The sequence below is a fragment of the Manacus candei genome, unplaced genomic scaffold (assembly GCF_025592945.1).
Source record: "Manacus candei isolate 608988 ecotype Guabito, Panama unplaced genomic scaffold, ASM2559294v1 h1tg000013l, whole genome shotgun sequence".
In the NCBI taxonomy this organism is placed as follows: Eukaryota; Metazoa; Chordata; class Aves; order Passeriformes; family Pipridae; genus Manacus; species Manacus candei.
This window is the reverse complement of record NW_026138061.1, coordinates 3,404,999-3,424,860: the sequence shown is the minus strand read 5'-3', so window position 1 is coordinate 3,424,860 and position 19,862 is coordinate 3,404,999. Positions and strand designations below refer to the sequence as shown.

Sequence of the window (19,862 nt, the reverse complement as noted above, 5' to 3'; positions counted from 1 at the left end):
TCCTCTTGCCACCCGCCTCATAAGCGCCGCTCCAGGAGGGGCCACTGGCGGACCCGGCGGCACCGTCACCCGGGTCGTTCCCGCTCCACCCCCGGGGCGGGACTGCGGGCGGCCGAGGCGGGGCCGGAAGCGGCGGCGGCGGCTCGGCCGAATTCGGTGGCGCCACGTCTGGCTTGGGGCTCCCTCGGTGCCCGACAGGCGGCGGCGGCGGCGCAGCCGGACCCTCGTCTCGCCTTTCCCTCAGTGGTTGGTTCGTGGCGAGGCCTCGGCGGCAGCGGCCGGGCGCGGCGGCGGCGACATGTCGGACCTAGGGGACTGGTTCCGGAGCATCCCGCTGATCACCCGCTACTGGTTCGCCGGCTCCATCGCGGTGCCGCTCGTGGGCAAGCTGGGCCTCGTCAGCCCCGTCAGCCTCTTCCTCTGGCCCGACGCCTTCATCCACCGCTTCCAGGTACGGGCCGCACTACCGCTCCCGGCGTGCCCCGCGGCGCCCGCGCCATAGGGCAGCGGGGCCTGGCGCGCGCTCGGCCTTCTGGGAGTTGTAGTGCGAGGCCGCGCCGGGGCTGCGGGCGGGGCCGGCGCTCTCCCCGGGCCCCGCGGCCTCGCAGCGGAACAGCGCTCGGGGGTCGCCGGGGACGGCCAGAGCCCCTCCGGCGGGAGCGGAGCCCTCCTCGTCGCTTAACCCGTGCAGGATTAAGGGTCCGGGTTTAGCCCGTGCTGTGCTCGCAGGGCCCGGGCGGTGGTGCCTGACCCTACCAGAGTGACAGTGACAGAGGGCTGTGGCCCCTGGCAGCCCCGCAGTTCGTCTTGTGTCTCATTCTGGTGTGTTTTTCCCTAATTTTTTTGTGGGAGTTGTTCTGGCTGGCGCTGGTTGTTGTGCCGAGGCACTCTGTGACCACAAAACCCGTGGCTGTGGCTTCAGGTGGCTCTGTGTGACCGTGTGGGTGTGACTGCGGGAGCAGAGGTGACAATCAGCTGTGCAAACATCCCAAACCGCGGGTGGCTCTGGGGACTCGGGCAGAGCTGCTGGAGAGACATGGAGCTCCTGGAGCGGGTCCAGTGGAGGGCAACAAAGATGATTAAGGGACTGGAGCATCTCTCTCATGGGGAAAGGCTGAAGGAGCTGGGCCTGCTCAGCCTCAAGAAGAGGTGACTGGGAGGGGGCCTTATCAATACATATAAGTATCTAGAGGGAGGTGTCAAAGGATGGAGCCAGACTCTTCTTGGTGACACGCAATAGGACAGGAGGCAGTGGTCAGAAACTGATGCACATGAAGTCCCACCTGAACGTGAGGAAGAAAGAACAACTTTACTGTGCGAGTGACTGGACACTGGAACAGTGGAACAGTGTCCAGAGATTGTCCAGAGAGGTTATGGAGTCTCCCTCGCTGGAGATACTCAAGAACTGTCTGGATGCAATTCTGTGCAATGTGCTCTAGGATGACACTGCTTGAGCAGGGAGGTTGGACCAGATGACCCAGTGTGGTCCCTTCCAACCTGATCCATTCTGTGATTCAGTAAAAAAGTGCATCTTTTGCACCTTCTGGCTTGGAATTTGAAAAAGCTTCTGCTTGGGATTGTCAGCTTCTGTGCGTAGGTATGGGTCACACAAACTAACAACTAAAACCCTGAGGTGTCAGCTGTAGAGTGCATTAGCAATGTTAAAAGTGCTCACAAGCTGGACATAGTATTTTTCCTTGCATTGTGATGCTACAAGTTCAGTGTTTTGCTGTGCAGGTGTATAGCAGGAGAGGACTCATTGGATGAACAGAAGATGAAGGAATAGGAAAGATCTTGACCTTTACATTTCTATTGTATTTGCTTATTATATCTTCAGTGCAAAAGGCTGAGTGGGAAAAAAAAATTTAAAAGATTGCTCTAGGAAGGGCTGTCCATGTATCGTCCCCAAAATTTAATAGCTTAGACGACTGTTTTCCCTCTAGTTTTGTTATTTCTCCTGGAACTGTGATGTTCAGGATCCTAATACTCTGTTTGGAACTGTTGCTGCTTAGGGAGCTCAATTATGAATGACCACTTTCTGCCCTTGCTATGTGCTGCCATGCAGTTGGCTGTGTCCACTATTGATTGTTGGGAGGCTCTATAGCAGGTCTAAAATGCTCAGCGCAGCGTGTGCTGTCTGGAATGGTACACTAAAGACTGTTGTGTGAGGTGCTTGGCCTCTGTTCAACAGGGAAGAATGGGGTTTGTGTGGATGCTTTTAGAACAGTGTAGCATCCTTTTGCACTGCAGTAAAGAGTCAGTACTGCAAAGATGTAATGAAAGCAATCTGGGAAGCTTTGTGTGATTTCTGTTGTAATCTTAACAGTTTTGCTTATCAGATTAAAAAAACCCCCACACCTGTAAAAGCTGCTGAAGCAGCAGGAATTGATACTTGAATTGTTTTTAATCTTTCCTTGATCTTCCAAGTAATTGATAATGAATGGAAACAAAAAACCTGTGCATATGAGTTCATTCTACAGTATAAAATATATCTTTCTCTTTTGATTTGGACAGATCTGGCGGCCGATAACGGCAACTTTCTTCTTCCCAGTGGGACCTGGAACAGGATTTCTCTACTTGGTGAATTTGTATTTCTTGTATCAATATTCATCACGATTAGAAACAGGTATGTTATCCATTAATTTTTGTGCATGTGGTGAGCTCTACCTGAAGCTGATGCAGGTGGCTCATCTCTGTGCCAGCTTACGTTGGTCAGTGTGAAACTGCTCCGAAAACTGATTTTCTGGGACTGGTGCTTTCCCTTGGCCATTTAGGATCTGAACTTGATACTTATTTCAATAGGAGGGCCTGGTGCTTTTGGTTGTTGGATTTCAGGGAGTGAGACAGACTAAATGATATTACCTCTGTTTTCTTGTTTCTGGTGTCCTCTGACACAGAAGGATGTTAGAGCATACATAATAAAGGGTATATCCATTGGAAGAAAATAACATCAGTTTTTCCTCTTTTTATTAGGGATGCTTTCTTGTGTTATTTTCTGGTTTGTGTTGAATTGAGAGATACCTTCTACAAATGAAATTTGAAATATCGTTCTTCCAAACAGATACATGGAAAAGTTAAGGGACTACTAGGATTTTTAGCTAAGGAGAAAAATTCAGTGGAAGAAAGGAGATCAGATAATGGATCATTTTTCTCAAAAAAAGTGATTGTTGTTGCAAGGTAGCTTCAAAACTAGTTTTATTTTGCACTACACCGTTCATTAAAGCTAGACAAAAATTGTTTCAGTTGAAGTAAGTAATAAAAGTGTTTTCAAAGCCAAGCTCCTCCTGGAAGCCTTTGAACAAGAATTTCAGTATAATTCTAATGGAGTCTTAGAAGTGATGGTGATGTTTGAGAAGTCCCACAGTAAAGAGATCCCTGGTAGACCTGCCATCCAGAGACTATTGTGGAACCCCGTTTAAGTCTTAAGAGTAGCAGGGAAAGGGAGGAGTGGTGCCAGATTGTATTTGGTTGTTTTCTTAGTGAAAGAAAGTAGTAGTCCTATAGCTAGAAATGATTCCTCCTCTGAGCTTTTCTGCAGTAGATTATGAACATGTGAGAGTGGCAGTTCAAACATTCTACCAGGCAAAGCCAGGTGTAGGAAGAGTTCCTGGATAATAGATGCAAATTAAGACATCACTGAATGGACATACACTGAGAAAATTCTGCAGTTGTCTCTGCTGTGGCACAGGTCTCATGAAAGGAAGTAAATTCTTTTAGCAGTAAATTCCTGCTGTGCAACACACATGAATTTTGAAACTGGAAAGTCAGCTGGGTTGTTGTTTGAACCAATGCATTTCTTTTTTATTACAGTCATTTTTCTGGTTATAAATTAAGTTATTGTTTAGATTGGCCCTTCTTTCTGTGAAACATGCTGGAATCCTTCTACATGTGGGAGGTATATAAGTTGCTGATAATGTTTACAGGTGGAAATCAGTTTTGGTCTATGCCTCCTTTTGTCTATGAAACTGAGGAAGTGAAACTTCTATTTTCAGCATTGTATATTTTTTTTGAGTGTACACTGGTGCTGCATGCCAGCTTCAAATTTAGTTGTCAAAAATGTCCATATGGATTTGTACTGTGCTTGTGCTTTTGTAACAAGCTGACCTGTAGCTTCCCGAGGAAAGGGAGATTGATGTGTTTTTGTTTTGTTTGGGTTGGTGAAGAACATAACAAATATCAGCAGAGAAAGAAGACTATGAAGAGTTCACTCTCCAACAGTATGAATGATGAGATTATGAGTCTGCAGCTCTTTCCAGATGACTGGATTATACCCTGGGCCTTACAGAAGGACCCAGTGGAATAGAGCTCAACCTATAGCTGTGCTGAGCTTTCTGGCATCTGTAGTTCAATTTTCTTAGATATTCATTGAAAAGTCAACTTAAATAGCTTGTCTAATATTCTTGTTAGCAGTCTCCTAGATAACGAGAAGTGAAAAAACTTAAGGGAATAATAATAGCTTTGATTTCTTCCTACTCTGTGGGGTTTCCTGAGCTGGTGTTTCTGCAGCCTTAGTCAGCTTCTTCTCTTTTCTTGTTTCTATTTGTTTGTTGTATAGCAACAGTAAGGAGAAAACCTCAGTTTATGCATTTCTTCAACTTTAAAACTTTCCAATATATTTTTCTAAGTGTTTTTTTTCCTGTCATGTAATTTGCATGGCTGAACTTAAATAATAAACTTAAAATTGTTATTTTAGTAATTTTGTTTTACATAGGCTATTCTAAAAAGCTATCACTTAAAAATAGGTTTTCTTCCTTTACATTTTTTGGGACATGTAAAATACTTGTAGGAAGCCAAATAGTGCTAACATGAAGCAATAGCCTTCTTTCTAGGCCTTTTGATGTTTAATTATGAGCATGTAATTCAGCTTGTCTGTGGTGCACTGAGTTTGTCACTGGTCTGGGTCTTTTGCAACAACATTCTCAGGCTTTCCTTGCCTGCCTGGGACTCTGTGAAAGTTGATGGGAGTCTTGCACAGGTGTCGAGGTCTGTGTCACCTTTTTGCCACACTTTGCAAGAGTGAGAGCCTCAAATTTTCATGTTTGCAAGGAGTTTGCAAGGAGTTGTTTTAACTCTTGTCTTTGCCAGGTCACAAACCCAACTGGGCATCTAAAGATAATTTTGTGTAGTATGACCTGCAGGGAATGTTGCTTTTTTTGTTTGTTTGTTTGTTTCCACTGTCCTCAAAAAACTGACACATTTGAAATGGGAAATCAGCTTAGAAGAAGGAACAGAATGTGCTGCAAATGTGTACCCTCCTTGTCATGGATGCTATTTTTTTCTGGAGTGTAAAAACTGTCATATCTCTTGAGTCTGACTAGATGATGCAAAGAGGTTGCAATTTGCCTAAGTGAGGGCTGTTTTTCACATGACTCAGTCATTGTGCTTAATGTCTCTGCCTTAGCTGTGCACGTGTATTTTCTTATTCTGTCTTTCTGACTGGCAGTTTCATATGAAGGATGAGGTCTAACTCCATTTTGAAGGCTTATGTAGTTAAAACCACTTATCTCCAGAGTCAGTGTGTTCTTTTTGAGTATAGACACGGCAGTAGGCTGTCTTATTTTTCAGTCTGTAGGTTGTTCTATTCTAAGGCTTTTTAAAATTAAAAAAAAATAAATTGTAAACCACAGACTGCGTGTAAAGCAACCGTTAATAACTAAGCTGTTCTTAGACTCCAAAAAGTAAGAGTAAAAAAAAGTTGTCTTAATTTCTTATCAAAATTTCAATACCATTCCTGATAATTCTTTTTGTTTACAGGTGCTTTTGATGGAAGGCCAGCAGATTACATGTTCATGCTGCTGTTTAACTGGATCTGCATTGTTGTATCCTTCTGCTCATCATCAAATTTGAGAATATTTTGGTTCTCCTGTTTCTGCCTTAAGTGTGTTCAAAGACTGGGTTTTATCAAGGAACAGTTTTGAAATGTAGCAAATGTTCCCAGGCAAGTTTGTAAGTGTGTAATCTTCCTGGAAAGGTAGTGGCTTGCAGGGAGAACACTAATAAACGTGCTGATAGGGGTATGTAGTCTGGGGACTAGAGTTCTGCTTACATAAAGCTCAGCTCATGTTGTGTGTTGCTCATGCTTCCGTGGTGTTCTCTCTATCACTTCACTGAGCTGCTTTTGTGGGTTGCTGTGTGAGCTAAGAGTGAATTTAGTGTGTTCAAGCTGCTGTGTGCAGATAGGACTGATCACTGCCACTCCCTGAAATTCAGGTACCTCATGGAGAAGTCCTTTACATGCTGAGTAAAAGTCATCTGAGAAAGCAGTGTTGCGATACCTGAACTGAGCCAGCTTCCTGAAAAATATGGGCTTGTTGGTTTGAGAATGCTGGGAAACACTTTTTCCGTGTGCTGTTCTATCTGAATTTTACTTTAGATCTTGAATACAAAACTGGGAGGACTTGCTGATAAACCAGGTAGTTGTGCTACCATTCAGGGATTTTTAGAGGCTGGAGAAATGGGCTGCTCAGGAATGAAGGTCTGTAAAGGGAAGTGCAGAGCCCTACTCTTGGCAAGGAGCAGCCTCAGGCAGCAGAGCAGACTGGAGACTGGCAGTCTGCAGAGTATCTTCCCGGAAAGGCCCTGGGTGTCCTGCTGAACACCGAGTTGACCATGAACCAGGAATGTGCCCTTATGACAAAGGTGGCCACCGGCATCCTGGGCTGTGTTAGGCAGAGCATTGCCCCCAGGTTGAGGCAGGTGATTGCTCTTCTCTGCTCAGCCTTTGAGAGATATATGGGGGGCTGCATCCGGCTCCAGGTTCCCAAGTACAAGAGAGACATGGACATAATGGAGTGAGTCCAGTGAGAGGTCATGAAGATGATTAAAGGGTTGGAGCATCTGTCACATGAGGAGAAGCTGGGAGAGCTGGGCTTGTGCAGCCTGGGGTCTTATCATAGAATCATATGTAGTTTGGATTGAAAGGTCCTTAGTCCAACCTCCCTACAGTGAGCAGGGACATCTTCAACTAGATCGGGTTGCTCAGAGCCCTGTAACCTGACATTGAATGTTTCCGGGGATGGAACATCCACCACCTCTTTGGGCAACCTCTGTCAGTGTTTCACCACCCTCATTGTAAAAATTTTCTTCCTTATATCTAATCTAAATCAACCTTCTTTTAGTTTAAACCGTTACCCCTTTTCCTATTGCAGCAGGCCTTAAAAAATGCTCTGCCCCAAACTCTCTCAGCCTTTCCCTATAAGAGAGATGTTCCATCCTCTGATAATTTTTGTGGGCTTCCTCCAGACCCACTCCAAGAGGTCCATGTCTTTTCTGTGCTGAGGACTCTGTAGCTGGACACCAGTTCCACAAAATGAAGCACATTTAAATATAAGAAAGACCCCCTTTTACTGTAAGGGCACCTCCATCCTTGGAGATGCTCCCATTCTGTCTGTGCTGTTGCTGCCTCCTTGTAGCAATTTGTGGTGGCACAGCACATGGAAAAAGAGGAGCAATGACATCAGAGTAGTCAGGAGAGCTAGTGTGTAGAAATGCCTTATCAATAGATTATCTCCAGTTGCATTCCACTCTGTGGAGGGAATTGCTATTCCTGCTGGTCCTGTTGAGCCACAACAAAAACAATGTGCTGTTAGTTATGTTGTTACAAAGATGAGGGTTTTCTTTATGATTGCAGGTTGTTGACTGTGAGGTATTAGAATGAATCTAATTGTGACTTGACTTTCAAACTGGTCATTTAAAAGCTTCCAGTTGCTTGTTCCCTATGTGATGTAAAAGCAACCTGGATCCATGGTCTGGGAAAAGGGTGGGTGTCATTTTATGTGGACTCATGAACTGCTAAAAGCATTCTGATCATAGCAAAATCCCTCAGTGATTCTTTCTACTCAGCAGTCACTACAACAGATCCTTTGGGCTCCTGGGTGGGAGAGGAGTATTAAAAGCCTGCATTGATGCACTTCAAGAAATTATTTCTTTTATATGACTCATTGGCAATGTATTGGGGTTTTCTCATGACCTGGTATTTCTTTAGCTAGAAACCCAAAATTTCAGTGTTGAAGTAATGAAAGAATCCAGCAGTTAAACTTATAATGTGCTCTTATGCAAGCAAGGACTGATTGAGTTTGTAGTTAGCCAGTTTCCATCAGGGAGGAAAGGCCAGTGCATCCGTCAGCCCTCAGGGTAATGACTGGAGGTGGGAGCTTGAAAGGCTACCAAAAGGCAGTTACTGAAACTAAGTGTGTAAGTCTCTAGATCACTGGATGTTTTTATTTTTTTACCCAGTGTTTAACTTAAAACAGTTCCTGTGTAGTACTATTTTAAACATTAAAGGCCTTTGCATGTGTGTTCAGTGTGTCTGCACCTTCTTTTTATTATCTTAGTCTGTCAGGTTTTGCTGTATTTTCCTTAATGGTGCAATGACAGATAACTGGCTTGGCAATGGACATGCAGGTAAGTGCAGTGCCCTTTCTTAAATAATAATTTTGAGGAACTTTATGACTACTTAATAACTTTATAGAGAGCATTATCGACTTAACTGCAGAACAATGTTAAGCTAAACTGGCTCAGTTTATATCAGAATGGACTGCTGTGTGTGTATTGTTAATTTTTTAGTTCAGGTTAGCCTCAGCTGATGGCATAAGCCTGGATCTGACTGTCACACCTAACCCAATTAGGGAATCCAGGAATGAAAATTGGCTCATTGTACAGTCAGGAAGTGTTCAGCCTTTTACTAAAATGGACACAAGATGTCACCTCTGCGCTGTTTCCTTTAATGAAAGTGGATCTCCATTCTTACTTTTTTTATTTAAAAATGATTCTTGGGTTCATTCATCTTCTCAAATTTAGTGTGCCTTTCACTTGCCAATAGAAGATCTTTTTATGAAAAACACAGCTTCAGATTGAGATCAGAACTGTGAAGTGCAAAATCCTCACAAGAATGATTAAGATAGTGGTGTAAATTTTTGATGAGGTAGTTCTTATCACCCCAAATATTAAAGGGGAAAATTGGGAAGTGTGTCTTGGACACAGCAGAGTATCAGTATCTTCAACCTGCCTCTGCTGTTCTCTCCTTATCTTTATCTGTCCCCATCACCTAAAGCCTGCACCAGTATCTGCAGTATTTTGTACAAAATTATTTTAGCATTTTTGGATCACTTATCAGGCTCTCCTGGTAGACAAAACCAAAAATCTCTAGTCAGGACTGAGTTCTGTTAAGGGCTGTCTACAACTTCGGGCTTAAAATTTTCTTTGCTGTGGCGAAGACATCACAAAATTTTACAAAAGCATGCTGCAGTCACCCATACATTGTATGAATTTTAGACTGATTGTGTTGATTTGTACATTTTAAAATAGGTACTTAAAATGTTTGGTTTTTTTAAACTGGATACAAACTATTGCTTAAAAGAGAATCAGTTGTTTGATGTACAAACATGGTTTTCTTAAAAAAATGGGGGTTTTTTGATTGTGTTTAGTGGCCTTACTTGAAGTTGAGAAGATAGAGTAGGATAGCTGGCACTATTCCTATGTCAAATGCTTTCAGAAATTAGATATTCCTTTGTTTTTCCAGTAAAATGAAAAGAGTTTTACTAAAGACCCTAAAGTGCTCATGTGGTGAGTCAGAGTGCTGGTGCATACGCGTGGGGCTTGTGGAAGGCTGGGCTGGTAGTGGTGTGCCAGCGTTAACGTGGAACCTGTTGGATAGAAGCTCCCCTGAAGGGATGAGTTTCAACCTCTTCTAAACACAGGAGCTGGTTCGTAGCATTCAGCCAGTTCATGGAAATGTTGCTGGTGCAGTCTGCCTTCAGAAATCATCAGGTAGCTAAATAGTGCTTTGTATTTCTTTCACTAGAAATAGTCCAATCACCTAATATGCAGTCACAGTAAGGAAGTGTTTGAAACAGTCTCACCTCCTGGCGTGGAGTGCGGGTTATCTCCAAGCTCTACCAAGGCAGCTTTGCCAAGGCTGGCTGCAGTGCCCTGAAATGGTGATTTATGGGTGCCCCTTCCTTCTGAGGTGCTCATAGGTGGCAGTTCAGTGGAGTAACTGTTTGGGTTAGTGCCCTGGAAATGATTGTGGCACTGGTCCATGGCTGGCTCTGCTGTACGTGTCCTACCAGGCAACTGGGAGCAAAGGAGTTCTCCACAGCTGCTCTTTCACTTGGTGCAAGTTGGAGCCCTTTGCTTTGGCATGGTCTTGCAAAAGAGAATGACCCAAGTAGGTTCTCCTCCTTAGCTTTCTCAGTGGCTTTTTTACAGATCCATGACACATGGTGGCAAAGCTTCTGGGGCAGTCTGTAAAGACTTTACTGACATACCATGCTTACAAGCCACTTTTGAAACTTATAGCTCCTGCTGCCTGTTTAAGTTTCTTTAGTTTCTGTGAAAGTGTTTGTAACTGTTTGCCTTTTTTATTTCTTTCTTAACATTGCAGTTGCTGATGATTCCACTCATCATGTCAGTACTTTATGTGTGGGCCCAGCTGAACAGAGACATGATTGTATCGTTTTGGTTTGGAACAAGATTTAAGGTATGTCAGGCAGGATATTGGAAAGGTTCCTGCCCATAAGATGCATATGTAGGGGTGAGGGGCAAAATGTAAATATTTTCTCTTATTAAAGATGTTCCACACTTTTACATAACTGTATACTCTTTGAGATGCAGCAAAGACAAATTTCTTCGTGGTTTTCCATGTGGTGTCACTTAGTGTGGCTTTACTGAAAAGATGTCCTGACAACTGAAATTCATCACTCCGAAAAGAAAAAATTCCTGATAAACATTAGCCTGGATAAAAGCTGAATGTAGTGACAAAATGCTGATACTTTAAATTGTTGTTTCCTTGGTGACCTTGTCTGTTTCTGCCAGGTCTCGTAGTTGAAACTCTTTTGATCATTGTTTCAAGAGCTTTTCAAAGTCGGAAACCTTAGGACTTTGTTCCAGAATGCAAGCATGCTGTGGAACATGGGGGCAAAAGGCATGTCTACTTATAATGTTTAAATGAGTATGTTTTGTCTAAAAATGTTAGTCTTCACTCAGTTTGGAGTATCTTCCCTTGTAGGTTGAATCTCTTTCAGTTAATAGATCAGGATTTGTGTAATGCCTAAAATGTTGAGATTATGATCATGCTCATTAGTGCAGTGGGAAGTTGAGAGCAGGTTTACCTCCTTAACTTGTACTTACAACTTCTCTTCACTGCATTCCTTTTCAGGCCTGTTACCTTCCATGGGTTATTCTGGGATTCAACTACATCATTGGTGGATCGTATGTATTTACTTTTATGACCAGTTTGAAGTTATAAAAGCTTTTAGAGCTATTTAACTTGCTGCTGAATTTAGAAGTAATATTAAAATAAGCTTAAAACCGTATAATGTGACTGATAATGCCTAGTATCACATGGTGATGATTTAAGATAAAAGCAAAGAGGTGTGCATGTGAGAACTAGAGAATGTAGATGAAGGGAAAGTAATAAGTTTGTTTTATTTTCTAGTGACTGTATGTGTTAGGCCTTTTCCATGCTATAAAAGTAATACACAGTAAAGAAAAATGTCATTCATGTGACTAGCCATCATTACTGGTTTTAGAAACAAAGTTAGCTTGCCTCTGACAGTGCTGTTACTTCTTTCCCTCCCAGTCTTGTCTATCCTGATTTTTTTTCAGTTTGTGAAACAAGTGAAAATGGAAATAAGTCCACAGAGTGCCGTATTAGCACTTGATGAAGTCTTTGGTCTGTCTTGGGTTTCTTTGAGTAAACTCCATGATGCAGAAATCCCCTCTCTGTGCACAGTCTGTCTTATTGGTGCCCTACATTGGCTGGGGCCTCTTGGTGCCGCTGTAACACAATTAATGACAATAACAAGTTTGAGGTTGAGTTATAAAAGGAGGAGATGGCACAGCAAAACCAAATTCCCTGTTCTGGCTGTGCCTCCTACTGACTCATCCGTCACTTGTGAGAACTGCTTGCTGTTAGATACCTGCTGTTTCTATGCATGACAGAAGATACTCAAGGGCCTCCAGTCAGCTGTGTTTTTGTAAAATTGGGAACAAAACAGCTCAGTACAGCGGGAGACAGGTTGTCCAGTGAAAACAGCACTAACTTCTCTAGCTCTGCAGACTATTATTTTAGTCACTAATAGCTGTACGGTCTAATTCCCTGATGTAAATAAGTATTTAATTGCATTTTCAGTACAGACTGTAGAGAAGGCTTGGAAGTGTTGGCACAGAAAGTTGGCTCTTCTAAAGAATTGGCTGCAAAATGCTGAGAGAAGGGAAATTTTTTGGGTCTCACAGCCCTGGCAATGCCTGTGGCAGGTGAACACAAGGTGATCACTCTTATTTTCAGAGAAGACAGCATGTAAAACAATTCTTTTTTTTTTTTTTTTGCTTTACAGAGTCATCAATGAGCTGATAGGAAATCTGGTTGGACACCTGTATTTCTTCTTAATGTTTAAATATCCAGTGGATTTGGGAGGAAGGAATTTTCTGTCCACACCTCAGTTCCTGTAAGTGACCTTATTCTTTACCTCACTGTTTGTTTGGTCCAATTTTTTGTATGATTCATCAGACATATATTTGCTGGGATTTTAAAGTGTAAAATACTTTGCTAAATCAACCTGCTTTAGACTATCACGTTGACTGAGCTGATGAGTCATCAAAAATGTTGAACTTCTTTTAAACGGTCCATGTGAGAGTTCTGTGTTACCTCTCTGGATGACTTATGTCCTTTGCCCACTCTTAAAAGTGAGAGTGAAAGTCATAGTTCTGCTAGTGAATTGAGCTGTAATAAAGAGAACTCCCTAACAATTATCAGATGGTATTAAAAAAAAAGTTTTATCCTGGAAGTCATCTTTTTTTCTGTATTCCCATGTATCATTACAGTAGCTACCAGTTCACCAATGTCTAACAATAATGGGAGTCAGTTGTAGACTTGTTCAGGACTGTAATATGATTCTGCTTTGCAGTCTGTACCAGTCAACTGCGACTGCAAGTCTGAAGTGCTTTTTCTTGTGATGTGTTCATTGTTTTGGCATTGAAATACTACAATCAGAAGCCTAAGTTTTTAGCTTCAATTGTCCTTGTCCTCATCCCTTTGGGCTGTAAATCTATCAAACTTTAGTTAGAAACTTTCTCTATCAAATGTTAGCTAAAACTCAGTTAACCCTCTTCATAGCATAAATTGTTGAATTACAGTTATACTTTGTGTACAGATTTTAATCAGTAGGGAAGCTTTATATTCTAATTCTATGTTTGCAAGCCTGTCTATTAAATCTGATTTTCTATAAGGATTAGAAGACAAGATTGTCTTTAAAAATGTCTTTCAAGGTGGTAACAGCTCTGAAAGTGCCATCAGTCTTGTTGGATATGTGCAATTCTCTTGATTCCCAGAAATGGAAGTTCCCCCGTATTCCCATTTCTCAGTGTGCTGAGGGCTTAGATTTGGACAGGATTCTCTGAAGTTCTACTGTGAAAAGCCAGTTTTATTGCAAAGTCTGTCAGCTAAAAGGAAGTGCACGGAAAAGTAGTCTGTCATTTACCCCCAGGGTGCAGCTGTTTCTGTAACTCCTCTTCTGGTTTGTCCTAGTTACCGCTGGCTGCCAAACAGGAGAGGGGGAGTGTCGGGGTTTGGTGTTCCTCCTGCCAGCATGAGAAGAGCTGCAGAAGATCAGCAGGGTGGTGGAAGGCACAACTGGGGCCAAGGTTTCCGACTAGGTGACCAGTGAAGAACTCCTGCCCTTGGAAAACATCAACTCTTCGGTTTTAACTGGATGTAGAACCGACCCTTCCTGGTGCAGAGCATGCCTAAAGAACTGAGCTCTCTGTAATACTCTTGGATTTAACTGATTAGAAGGAATGTTTCTGGTTCAAGAGAAAATTAAAAACTCCAGAAGGAAAAAAATGTAGATCTTGCTCCAGGTTAGCCAGTAGTGTCCAATTTGATTCTGCCATTAAAAATAAGCCTTCTTTATACAGTATTGTCTGTCTGTAACAACAGGATCCATTGGCTGTCTTGTTCCATCAAGTGATGGAACAAGCTGATGGTGTTCTGTCTCACCTGGTATGTTAAAACTTTGTTGACCATGGTAAAATAAGGATCCAGTGTGAGGCAGATGGCTCAAACAAGCCCCTAAGTTTAGGAAGCTGACCTTTTCCATAGCTGTGTTAAAGTCCCAGGTTCTTTGGAAACATTATTTTAGTGATATCTCTCTGCTGCATTCATAAAGCAAATTGCAAATGTTTCATTTCTGTTATTAAGCTATGTTTTGAGGAGAGTTTTTACCTTGCTGTGCAGCATTTGTCTGATCTGCTACATCATGGGCTGGGCAAGCCTAAGAACTAGAGGGCTTTTGTTTGAAATGTCAATAACAGATATTCACAGAATTGAGATCTCTGAACTCTTCATAGCATGTTACAAGGCTTGTTCTGTTAAAACTGAAATTGTCTGGCTTTTTTTTTTTCCCCTAAGATCTGTGAATTCTTGGCTTCAAGGTTTCTGTTTTGATTGCCAAATTGGGTAGCATAAATACTGCTTAAACTAGAAAATGTAACATATCATTGTGGTTAATACAAAGAGTACTGATTGCAGCATTGTTTAACTGAATCTTCATCTTTCTCTTAAAAGCTTTAAGACATCAAAGAATCAAAGCTGGAAATAATTTTTGCAGCGTCAAGATACAATAGAACAGATTGTTTTACTGCAGGACTCTTTCATTGTCAAATAAGAAATTGTGTACACTGTTTATTAGTAGCTGTACTTTTTTTTTTGTAAAAAATTATTACTTGGAAAAGGGAATGATTCTGTACAGTAGTTTCCTTGCACTGGGTTCCCATGGGCAGAGCACATGGCTAAGATCCAGGAATCTGTAACGCCAGCTTGTTACTGACTCGCTGCATGGACTTGAGCAAACTTCTTACTTATCCCAGCTTTCCCAGCTGTAAGGAGGACTTGTGCATGTCTCACAGCATTCTTAAAGACAGCTGTCCCTGACCTCCCTTGGATGGAGCTGCTAGTGAGCCAGGTGAGGCTTAGGTTCACTTAAATCCAACACTTCACATAGGAACACAATTACTCAAAGCTTAACCAAGACTTCTAAGTCAGAATGTAGTTGCTCACTTTTTGTTTTATGGTTGGAGGAAGGAGAGCATTGTCACTAGGATGAGTTTCAAGTCTGACTGAATTGCCCTTTAGCACTTGTCTGTCATTTTACTGGGTAGGTAGGGCACAGAAAGCTGTTCTGCCCCAACTTAGGTATCTCAGGTAACTGTAAGTAGATGAAGTCAATCTGGGCTGAAACATTTTTATTACTGCTTTGTTTCTTCACAAAAGCTGGGTTTTGAAGGTGTAAAAACTTGTAAATACTACGTGAGGGGAAGCCAAGTGGAAAATAAGCAGTCGGACTGACAGTTTTCAGCTGGCCTGCTTGAAATAAATGCATGTTCCATTTCTTCACTGCAACTCAATTATGTTGATTTGGCTCATGAAAAAATGTAGAAAACTGGTAGTGTGTTTAAGTTTTATTTTTACAGGAAGTTGGAGTTCAGGAATCACTTGCCATTTTTGTCTATTCAGTGATGAGTTTTAAAGATGCTCTTGTGTCTTTCTGTGTATAAAATGGTAGGTAGAAAAGAGGAGTGCAGTGTTGTAAATACAAATTTATCATTGACCAACAGCTGTTATTTGATGTGAACTTGAACAGTCTGAGAACCATCATTTTGATAGGAGTCATGGTACAGCTGGTCTTTTTAGTCATAGTAATATTACTGTGCCCAAAGCATTTGTCTTCATTTTGAGTCAGGACCCAATTGTTAAGTGAAGCTGAAGCCCTGGCACACTCAAATTGTAGAGTATCTTTGTATGGAAGGCCTGAAGGAAGGCTTAAGTGAGTGAAAGCATAGCAAAAGTAATTGTCCTGGCCCATTGCACCGTGCTGGGTTTTGCTTTTTAGTACATCCTCCTCCTCTAAATTAGGAGGAAAAGGTTAGCAAGGAATATAGACTTCTTATAAGCCTTGATTAGCTTTTGAGCTGCTTCAGGTCAATTTACTTTGTTTCTGGAAAATTCACTTTCAAATTCCATATTACAAGCTCACTTTGTTACTTTCTCACTTTGTCACTTGACCTGAAGCACTGTTTGTCCTCCCACATACATTCGACAATGGCAGTCTCTTGTTAAATGAGTACCTTCTTTCTTATTTTGTACAGATAATTTCCCCTTTTTGTAATCAATTTTTGTTGGCAAAGTTTTAAATTAAAATTTTAATCTCTGTTACTGTCTCTGTTTTGTTAAATCATATTTCAGCTTAAGACAAGCCTTGTGATCTGCACATCTCTGGGGATTGTATTACAGCTGCACTGTGACACCATCTCCCGCTGTCGATAAAAGTACTCAAGAAAATTACCTGCTTTTGGGTGGGAGTCTTGTCTTCTCTGATCAGTTGCAAAATCGTAAAGGCATTTTCTTTGCTTCTGTTTATACCATGAGTTTTGACAGTCTGTGTCCTTCCTGGGCTATTACCACTTTACAGCTGTTTTTTGTATGCTTGATTATTAATCCTTTGTCCTCTGGGAGAAAGCATCCTTCTACTCACCCTTAAACTTTGTGGGATTGATACAGATCACATACTTTTCCAGGGGTAAGCTTGGAATTCTGCAATACCCTCTCTGTCCAGACAGACGTGCAAAGCTGCCAGAATTCCTTTTGAGGCTCTTACCTCAACTGGTTTGGAGACAGACACATTGGGCATCCTGTGAATGACTCCTCTGGTCCTCGTTGTTCATCTGACTGCACTTCTCCTGCTTGTTACCACAGTGGCATCAAAGAAAATCATGGATTTGGTGCATAAAGCACTGTGTGAATTTGTTGTGCTCCTTGAACTGGAAAGTCTTGGTCCATACTAAATACACCAGATAGAACAGCGTGGCAAGTGTGTGCCTTTTGATTTTGCTCCAGCTGCAAAAAGAGTCAGCAGAAGAGCCGAGAATATGAAATCAAATGCTTCATCTTTCATTCCTATTGCTTTGTCTTGGCGATGGCTCCTCTCTGAACGCAGCCTGGTGATGTGGTGTTGCCAATGACTTAATGAGAAGCTGGATCTGTTGCCATCTAATGGTCACACTAGAAAAACTGAGAGTTTAATTCTCAGAGTAGCATATTGCTTGCAATACAACGTAAGATTCTGTGTTCGTATATCCCTGTGTACCTTATCAGGGAGGAAGACTGCTTTGCCCTGATGGTTAAGGTAGTGAGCTGGAGAGATAACACTAATTTACAGTCTGAAGCTTCTGATATAACAAGTCACCTAATGACTTTGTAATCCTGTTCTGCATCCATAAAATTAAGATGATTCATATTCTCCTTTGTTCTGTTACTACGCTTAGGATGGTGGATCAATTTGCACTTGCTGTAGTATGGCAGAGCGCTAATTTTGGTGAAGATGTTCTCAGCATTGCCATCACCTTCACTAGTAAATGGCTTTTCTTGTTTTATGCATCTGTAGATTCTTATTTTGCCACGAATGATAGTAACAGTGTGAGTTGAAGTTCAGAATTGAGTCTATTGTGATGATTTGATTAAGTTAAAATTTGTAATATCTGCATATTAAGCAGAAATACTCAAATCAACAAAGTGATGATGTGCTGAAATGATGAAAACACTTCGACTGCTTGTATTTTTCAAGCACACTGTTTAGGTGATGAAAGAAATTCTGTTTGCAGCAGTGGCTCACCCTTGTATCATCTGGAACATGATCTAGGAGTGATTACACTGCTTGGGAGCAAAAGGGCATAAAAGGAGCTGTAACTATGGGATGCTGGCAAGGCCTCTACAGAATCCTGTTGATGTTGGAGGGGCAAAAAGTAATGATAAAACCTTAATTCTAGTGCTTCATTTTTTTATTTTGCCCCCTCCTCCAAAGGACAAAACACTTGAAAAATGCCATTAGAATCAAATCAGTTTTTAAGGCCAGGTTTCTCTGGAATACTAAACCAACCGTAAGTCTTTGTGATGAAGATCATGGCAATTGGAGGCCATTTAAACACGGGTTTAAATCAAAACCACCAGAAGCAGTCTTTTTGCATCTGCATGTTTTGTAAGGGTGTATTTAGTCCCTGCACTGGCCATGAATTAAAGGACATGAATTAAAGGGTGGATCCCTTTATCAAGTGTTTGATTCACTTGTCATTGTCCTGAGAGGTGTGAGAATGCTGCCTGTGCCAACCCTTGGGCTTGCCAAGCTGCTTGTTGAATCTCCTCAGATATTCACAGAACGTTCTGAGTTGGAAGGGACCCACAAAGATCATCAAGTCCAACTCTTAAGTCAGTGGCCCTTATGGGAAATGAACCCATGACCTAGGCATTATTAGCACCATATTCTAACCAATGGAGCCAACCTGCTCCCCCTTCACACTACAGAGTTCAGGTCACCTTGTGATAGGTAGGTAGGTAGGTAGGTAGTTAGTTAAATGGAGGAAGTTTCTTTGCAGTAATGTTTCCCTTTGCTTTCAAGTTAGTGTATCGGTTAGCCCTAATTAACCTGTAGGTTAATTAGTAGTTAACCGTACCAGACCCCTCAGCCTGTTTTAAAATCAGAGCTCCCTCACCTACTCCAACTGAGAAGGCTTTTTGTAGCACTTGGCTTTGTTAAGACTTGCTTGCCTGGCACTGCTCAGTGTTGGTGCTGTAAAACCTCCATCAGGCCATGGTTACAGAGTTCACTCACAGTCAAGAGGGCAGAGTCCTTCCCGCCCTGTGCTCTGGGTGGGCTGCATCTCCTTTTGGATTAGGCTGGGATTAGGCTGGAGGGGCTGCTGCCCCCCTTTGCAGTCTCTGCAGTGCCCTTCGTGCATGAAGCTGTTCATAGACAACAGAGAGGGTCTCAGATCAGTGCAATCAAAACTGGTTTTGTTGCCTGGTACTCGGGCAGAGGTGAGTGCTCATAGCCCCAGTCTGTGGGGAACAAATACTGTGATGGAGGAATGCAACTCAGGTTACATCTTTGCTTCTTTTTTTTTATGAAAGTAGTTTGTGTGTGGCGGTGGTGGATGTATGAGGTAGAGAAGCCTAAGGTGCTGTTTTTTGGAGGGAAGAATAATTTAAATCAGTCAGGAAGGAATCTAAAGTTGCTGAGAAATTGTTTTTTAAGTGAACTTGAGAATGGGAAGAAAACACATTAATCAGGGATTGTATTCGTTGATCAAATAATGTTTTTCAAAGTGCTTTTTTTCTGCAATATGGGCTCAGAAAATGACAGTCTCCGTTCAGACTGCAAAGCAAAGAAATGCCTGTCTCTGTCCTCATCTACTGAATCCTTACTCCTACAGGGGGTGGAGGGTCAAAGGGAGACACTGATTGGTATTTGTATCTACAGCTAGACTCAGGGATAAGCCTTTGGCTAGAAGGAAGCCTTGATCATGTGCCTGCAACACCACTGTAGCTGTCTTTTTAAGGCATTGTTTGTTGACTGAACTGCCTGTGCTTATTACTGTTAAGAATTTAAACAATTGCAGAAAGAAAAAATGGCATGTGTGTGCCTTGGGCATTGGCCTTTTTTGTTTTAGGAGCTTAAGCTAAGGAGTTAACTGTAACTGATGTTAATGTTTTGGTATTTTCACTCTGGAGCTTTTACATACAGAGTAATTTTCTTAAAAGCTGATTCAAAGCTCAGGTGCTAGAGGCTTTGGGGGTTTTAATGTATAATAAGGGGAAAGTTAGTCTTCTCCTGTGTTCTGTTCTGTCTCACCCTTCTTCCCCAAGGTATGTAATTTAAGATCAAAATCTAGTTAATGTTGAAAAAGTACAGCAAAGATTCTGGGGCAGCTTGAAGACCCCAAAGCTTTAAGCAATTGGTGGCATTGTTCTTTCAGCCCTTGTGTTGTGTAAAATTAGAAACCAGATTAAATCTTGAAGGGATTGATATTCT

General features: G+C 42.0%; 1 protein-coding gene across 2 annotated transcripts; it reads left to right on the top strand.

The window, feature by feature from the left end:
- The first annotated feature begins 116 nt into the window (after positions 1-116).
- On the top strand, positions 117-16,210 carry DERL1 (derlin 1). 2 transcript variants are annotated; one of them, XM_051778511.1, is made up of 8 exons: positions 117-451; positions 2,515-2,626; positions 5,755-5,819; positions 8,377-8,403; positions 10,385-10,480; positions 11,159-11,211; positions 12,339-12,449; positions 13,529-16,210. In XM_051778511.1, the coding sequence occupies exons 1-8, from the start codon at positions 299-301 to the stop codon at positions 13,665-13,667; spliced, it is 756 nt and encodes a 251-aa protein (XP_051634471.1). In that variant the 5' UTR covers positions 117-298; the 3' UTR covers positions 13,668-16,210. The 2 variants fall into 2 exon arrangements, with proteins under 2 accessions (XP_051634471.1, XP_051634472.1); XM_051778512.1 differs by lacking the exon at positions 117-451 and adding an exon at positions 633-822.
- The last annotated feature ends 3,652 nt before the right edge of the window (positions 16,211-19,862 follow it).

Excerpts from the sequence above, each read along its gene's own strand:
- DERL1 (XM_051778511.1), top strand. The coding sequence starts at position 299 with ATGTCGGACCTAGGGGACTGGTTCCGGAGCATCCCGCTGATCACCCGC. Across the intron at positions 452-2,514 it reads CCTTCATCCACCGCTTCCAG|ATCTGGCGGCCGATAACGGC; the intron begins GTACGGGCCGCA and ends TGATTTGGACAG. Across the intron at positions 12,450-13,528 it reads CTGTCCACACCTCAGTTCCT|TTACCGCTGGCTGCCAAACA; the intron begins GTAAGTGACCTT and ends GGTTTGTCCTAG.